General features: G+C 35.5%; 1 protein-coding gene across 1 annotated transcript; it reads right to left on the bottom strand.

Annotated features, from left to right (window-relative positions):
• Window positions 1-457: 457 nt before the first annotated feature.
• TRM28 (histone-lysine N-methyltransferase SETD1B-like protein) lies at window positions 458-4,153 on the bottom strand. The gene is made up of 3 exons (XM_011096103.3): window positions 2,878-4,153; window positions 1,735-1,918; window positions 458-1,213 (listed from the first exon to the last, which is right to left on the bottom strand). The coding sequence occupies exons 1-3, from the start codon at window positions 3,676-3,678 to the stop codon at window positions 642-644; spliced, it is 1,557 nt and encodes a 518-aa protein (XP_011094405.1). The 5' UTR covers window positions 3,679-4,153; the 3' UTR covers window positions 458-641.
• Window positions 4,154-7,461: the final 3,308 nt, after the last annotated feature.

Raw genomic sequence — 7,461 nt, 5'->3', positions numbered from 1 at the left:
GGCAATAATGAAGGTAACTTTTTAGCATTTTGAAGCCACTACTACCAAATCACTTACAAAACTGCATTCCCACCAACTCATCTCTCAATAATTTATCCATCTTTAAAACCAAAACCTCAAAAAGCTGTCTTTACAGTGGACATTGTCCTACCCCTAACCCATTTTTAATTCATTACTTCTTATTTTCTGGGACGCCAATTGGATTTTTTATTACAAATTTATTTTGTATTTGAGAGAAATTTTTGTCCCGACTCAACTCGGTCAAATTTAAATTAATTACATAATAAGTACAATATACTTATCATTTAACTGATGTATAATTTAGAAAAAATAACAAATTACAGAGCAAATATATCACAATTGTTCTATGATTTGATTGGTTCGACCGAGCTAGGTCCATTTCATATGAAATCTACATTGTTTGTAAAGGAACAGAATTTGGTTGTGACACCATACATGAATGCAAGATTTCTTTCTTTTTTCTCTAGAGAAATTAGAGGTTTATCAGTTGTGAATATGTCTGATTGAAGGATTAATAAGCTTACATACACTAATCTCCCCCATCCATGAGATAACTACCCTCAGATTACAGACTACCTACGAATTAAGACACGACATCTAAAACAAGTATACATGATGGTTCAATGAGCACATACAAGATCCAGTTCCTGATGTTGCGTGTTCATGTGAAACAGTTCCTCGTCCGACAACAATTCTTCCAGCAGCAGCCCGTAAATCGCAAGCTCGATTTCAGCTGCTGTCTCCTCCACCTGCTCCGGGAACTTTTTCCAATCATCGTACTCTCTCCTGAAATCCAACCCGATCATCATATCAATCGTGTCGAACTGCACTTGTTTCCACGCATCCAACCTGCAGCAGATTCTACGCATCACCACATCGTTGTTGCCCGAGCAATTTGTTTTACTCTTTTCCTCGATTATTAGGTCGGTGACAAGCTTCTTCATGTCGCTCGACATGCTCATGGTATGACATTCAAGGCTTGATTGGTTCAACACTTCAGCCACGATTGAGTCTATAGTGTCTTGCTGTCTGTACAGTGACAACGGATCATCATCCTCGGATTCTCGTCCCATTTCTCCTCCTAGGTCATCCTCGTCCGACCCTTCGAGCAACTTTCTCTCAAGTTCCATTGGGTCCAGTTCTGCAAGTTTTTCAAATCTCCGGAGCCGGTACAAAAGCTGCTGTTTGGCTCCTGCATATTTAGTGCAGAAAACAACACAATCAGAGTGTGGGCATATCATGCAATGTACTATAATTAAGTTAAATAATCCAAATGTCCAACAAATAAAAGCTTGTAAAAAGAGTAGAAAAATCCACCAGCATCATAGCAGAACACATAATCCTGGTCGTTGGTCGAATTCAATAATAGAAAAACTGTGGCAATTATTAAGAATAAGCCCCCACAACCTAAAAGTGGGCCTTGCAAGAAGTTATTAACATCTTATCCTATGATGTTATAAGGACAAAATGCTGATCAGAAGTTGATGTACGAGTTATAACAACAGTACTAAGAAAGGTATGCCCACACGGCACATTCCTGATCAGAAGCCAATCCTACGGTGGATATCAAAGTCTAATGACACAATAAAATCTTGGTAGTAATTAACTTCGTAGGGGCCTGCCCCCTCCATACTATTAAGGATAAAACATACAATTATGGAACCAAAAAAAAAAAGAAGATGAAAACGACGTAGCAACAAACAAACAACGTACTTTGTACATTGGCGTAGCTGCATTCAATGTCATAATCATCCTCTTCTGCGTCTCTGCTTTCATGTCCATCGTCATCTTCAAAAGGAGGATCCAGTACCGATACCGGACTACATTGTTCCTTCTCTTCCTCTTCTTCTCCTCCTCGTAAATTTTCCAAACTTCTCGATTCGTAATTTTCCTTTTCCTATAAAGATTTGGTAATACAATTCATGAGTATAGATAATTTATGACAACTATTTCATATGCAAAAATGTGAAGTGTGAGGGTTTGAATGGTGAAAATTTGACAGTAGGAAAATTAATTACAATTATATCATAAATTTTAAACTTTTAATAATCAATATATATAACTTATAACAAATAACTATTATTACAATACACCAAGAACTACTACTAATGTAGATCAATATATCTACTGTGGAACTCAAAAAGTCATGGGGGTCAGCTTCGGCCTCATTGGGCATGTACGTTAAAATTAAACAGCCAATTAAGGTGGTGATTAGGGTAAATTGTGATTAGGGTCCAACGAATAAAACAAAATCAAGATTTGTCCTTTAGTGGGTAAACTACTTGGGGAGACAAAACTAAATTAAAAAAAGATATTGGTGGCAGAAGCGTGATCGAAGGTTCAGAATTCAAACAAACAGACACGCACCGATGCCCATAAACAAAGAAGGGTATGTATTTTTGCTTCTTAGAGTTGGTGGATTATTCATTATTGAGAAGTGTAAATGAAAAATTGAAGGGCATTTTCGATATTTGCAGTCGACATTCCGGCCACCAAATCAGACCAACGAGATTGTTTACCGACAGTACAAGCAAGTCAACCTCTTTACAACTTTCATCCTACTCACCACTTCACTTTCAGTTTCACGAAGTTTTTGTGACTTTATTACGAGGGTTCTTGTCCGAATTTGAATTCTTAATTAAAAACAAAAATTGCTAATAATTCATTAAATGGTTATTAATTAATGAATAATTAAGGCATTTAATTTATGATGATGATTATTCTTTTCCTAAACAAGTATTTTCCATAAAAATCGAAATCATTCTTTCCTCCATTAATGAGTCAATCAAAGTGATTCCATAATTCGGTTACCAAAAATATAGTGCCCATTTTTCAGGGATGGGGAAGAAGACAAACCTTTTTTACGTGGCGACGGGGTGAAGCTGCCGGAGAACAGAACTCCGGCGTGCGGCGGCCGGAGGATGACGGGCTTCTGCGTAGAGCGAATCTGAAAGGGCTAGAGCAAAAGCGTGGTTCACTAAAACCAAAATCGGGATTAATCTCCTCCGAGCATTCTGAACCACAACTGCTAGTGGATGCCTCAAAATCCAGGGATTTATCTTCATTGTTCTCTGTCCAATCAGCGCTGCTGAGCCTACGGTTACTACAAGAACACGAAATCCTAATAGTTTCTTCTACTTTCTCTTCGACTGCTGTCGCATTTCCTTCCGAAACTTTGAGGTCGTTGTCCCCAATAGCACGCCTTTTGTTCTTGCTCCGATCCTTGAGTCTTTTCAGAAAAGAACCAAACAACCCGAACCCGACGTTTTTACTCTGGCTCTTGGGCTTTGCCTGCTGCTGTTTCTGGATCCTCATCGCGGCTTCCAGGAGGAGCGCGGCAGTTCTTGAGGGGATGTGGAGGAACACAGCGCGGTTGGGTGACTTACAGGGGCTCTTCGCCGGCGAGGGGAATTCAAGAAACGGAGACTTCCTAACGTCCGGCGAGTTCTGGAACGAGAAAAAACAGGCATGTTTGCAGAGATTGCTGCGTTTAGCGGAGGTTTCGGGGACGAGGGGCCTGCGTTTCCTGAGCTGTAAAGTGGTGGCGCAAGAGGGGTTCTTCAACTGGGATTGCCTGTCCGCAATGTAGCTCTTCAGGTGAAACGGCTCCTGATCTTCTTTCAGTAGCTCATGCAGAAACTGCTTATGAGCCATCATTACAAACAACAACTAGGATCAAGAAATGCGAACAAAAAACAGCTATGATGACGGATTTTAATACTTGAAAAATGCAAAAAGAAAGTTGAAGAGGTTTCAACTGCTAGGAACAAGAGGTGGGATTTGAAAAAAGGAGAAGTTGAGTTGGATACAATCATACAAATAGTAATGGCGAGAGAGAGAGAGATTTCGCTGATTCAAAACCGGGGTTTACAAGATCGAGGCAAGGTGGTGATAATGGAATTACTTATAAACCAATGATCCGAGTTGTAAGTAATTATTTTCATTTTCGATTATTTAATATTTTGGAATAGGAAGAATAATAAAATAAAAAGGAAAGGGAGGGGGTGGGGGTGTTGAAATGGCTGCTGTATAGCTAGCTGTGCAAGTCCAAGGACATTAAAAGCAGCAGGCAGTATAATCCTGTCTGGCAGTTTGGGAATAGTAAGAGGAAATAGCGGGTTTTCTCTTTCTTTCTCTCTCTAAAAAAAAAAAAAACAGAGTTGATTTGAAAGTTGGATGGTTAATTTACCATTTTATCATGGAAGAAAAAGAGTGTATGAAAGAAAAACAGGTAGAGGATTGAGGACCACGTACACAAGAATCACGGGGATTACCCTCCCTCTCTCAACCACTTCATCAATCTTTTTTTTCATACAAATATTGCACAAACCATCCTCCAAAATTATATTTATCAAAACCCTCTTTTATGAATAAGAATGTCAATAAAATAAATTCCTAAAAGAGTTGTTTTCATATGATAAGCTTAAGTTGCATTAATGTTGCTTTTCATGAAGTGCGTTTTCTTTTTACATGAGCCACGTTATTGAGAATTGGGAGCCGAGTATTGCTATCTTACCTTTTTCTGATCGTACCATCTCTTCATTTTCTTTTCAATCATGAAAATTTTGATTGCTTTTACCGATAAACCCCTGCTCAACATCTGCTTACATATATATACTATTATGAATTTATTCAAAATTATTAAAATATTCCTTTTATTTTAAAATGAAATCTATATTAATCAAAGCAGGACCTCAAATCTTAATTAATTTGAAATTTTAATATAAATCAATTTTTTTAATATTTAATGAGGAGTGAAGAAGAAAAATAAAGTGAAAGGTATTTTGATGTATAGTCAAAGTAGAGGTGGTGTGCATAGTGCACAGTGAAATACTCAGAGAATCTGTCACTTCAATAGATCTTAATCAGAGATTGGTGTTTGGCGGTATCAAACTTCTAAATCTTGCACACCTTAATCACTATCCACACTTGAAAATTATTATTATTACATCTAACAATCATGATAAAAATATTTATCATAATTTTTATTCATAACAACTATTTTAGCCATTTTCAAAAAAACCACAACTAATACTTTTATACATGGCCTTGCTAATTGACTACTTTGTTATTTATTATTAATTATAATTAAATATTATATTTTTTATAGCCTGAGTTGAAGTTACAAATATCTTAATCACCACTTAATTAATTACTAGATTTTATTACAAACCAAATCAATCATGTTTCCATGCCTCCTGTAAAAAGTAACCAATCTTTCACAACTTACAATAACGTACACAGGTGGCCTATAAATAATCCCCCGGACCGGAAAATCTAATTTCATTTTATTCTTTTTATAGCGAATGAGTTCTATATATATATATACACACACTAGTATATATATAATATAAGAGCAATATTGTCCAAAAATTTAATTATAGAGGATAAATATTACAGTTGTTAGTTTATGGGGTAAATGTTACTTTAAAAGTATTTCATGAGGATTATTAATCAATTATTGTAATAATTGACATATTAATTATTGTATTTAATTCAATAAACTAAAAAAAGATTATTTATGTGTTGATCATAATAAAATTTTGGAGCTTGATAGATATAAATTCATAATTTGAGTAGTAAAATTAGGTTGATATATAAGTGGCGATTGGGTTAGTTGTGAGGGAGAAGGATAGATAGATTAATTAGGAGGAAGTGCAGAATGAGTAATAGTTGATGGTTGGGTTTGGGTGTTTTGGCGTATTGACAAATTGATGTACAGGCACACAGGGAGGGGAAGAGAAGGGCAATGGGCAGAATCCATTACATGCATGCGCGAAAAGGCCGCTCCGGTAATCAACACACCTTTCTTCTGTCCAGTCCACTTCATTTTTTCTCTACTTTAATTCAAAATATACTTCTTACTACCTTCAATACTGAGTTGAGTCATATCACTTGATGACCCACACCCACTATTCCCGCATTCCCCTTCTACTATTTTTACCATTTTTCATTTATGTTAAATAAAAACAGTGATTGTCGTATTATTACATTATAATTGGATTTCTCAACTTAATCCTCAGAATTCTGCTAACGCACTGGCAAGTAGTTCAGTTCATTTTGTACGGGATTTATGTATTATAACTTGATTCATTGCTTTGTCAATCAAAAGTAATACGAGTCAAATCAATAAATACCCTTTATAAAAAAAGGGTGGGGGTGGGGGTGGGGGTGGGGGGCAAAGACAAATATGTCCTTTCAAATACATGCTTTGTATTCAAAATGTTGATTTGAGTTGCAGGGCCTTTTGCCTTTTCAAACCACATGCTCACAAGTCAGAGGAGTGAGAGGCTTCTTTGACATGTCCCTATCTTTAGTATAATTGCATACGTGCACCATAAATTTTCACTTCAGATCCATCTAATTTTTTATTGTATTGTATATTTCACATTATTACAAATGAAAATTGTGTGTACTTGTGGTAGTCAAGAAGAATTACTTCACTTTCCTTTCTAGTGCTAAGACTTGTCGCATGCATGATTTTTAAGCTCTCAACTTTTCCTATTACAACACAACCAATCTCACTGGAAATCACTTGTAAAGCATACTACAGTTGGAATGAAAAGTTCACACACGACATTATGATGGTAAGTTTGAGTTGTCAGAATCGTTTTGTTACTACTCTAAACTTGGTAAGAGTTTAGGGTTTGAATCTTGCACGGTTAGTTATGTTACATACGTTGTAGTAATTCTGTATATGTTGTAGTTATGTTAAGATATTAATATTAAATTATTATTTTATTTAATAATTTAAAATTTTAAATAAGTTGATAGTTTAATAGAATTTAACAAATAGTCGAATAGTAGTTTTGCATGTTACGAAGAATTACAGTTCTTGCATGAATGAGTTTATAGTATTTATACAAATGATCATAAGCTATACGGTATGTGGATCGATAAATCAAAATACGATAATATCGTTAAATAAAAATTAATATTAGTTTATATGATTTGTTGGTTTGTATTTAAATATACCGGTATGGGTTCGACATATTGCATATAGTAATTCAAGTTGGTATTCAGAATTAAAAAAGATAGGGATTATATTATAACTGGTGGAATCCATGTAATTAATTAGTGGGTTTTTTTTAACTGAAAAGAAAAAAGACTTACGTACAGCATTTGCCTGAAGCTATAAAGCTCTTACGAAAGTTCCACATATGTTCATACTGCTGCTACTGCTATACCATTAATTAATCAGACAACAACATTAATTAATTTGTCTTCAAACATAATTTAGATCTCTTTCTTCAAATTTTACGTCTTTTAATTACAAGTAGAACAGTGTGTGTGTGTGTGTGTGTGTGTGTGTGTGTGTGTGTGTTGAAGAGGATCCAATGCTGAAGGGCATAGATCCCCTCTTCATTTATTATTATTCCCCACAGTTTTCGAAATTCAGCAAATATTTAATGTTGTCTGGTAGTACAGCAATTAATGCAA

This window comes from Sesamum indicum, linkage group LG11, assembly GCF_026168435.1.
Source record: "Sesamum indicum cultivar Baizhima isolate 11 linkage group LG11, ASM2616843v1, whole genome shotgun sequence".
Lineage (NCBI taxonomy): Eukaryota > Viridiplantae > Streptophyta > Magnoliopsida > Lamiales > Pedaliaceae > Sesamum > Sesamum indicum.
The sequence above is the reverse complement of the archived record's forward strand: the minus strand, read 5'-3'. Positions and strand labels throughout refer to the sequence as shown.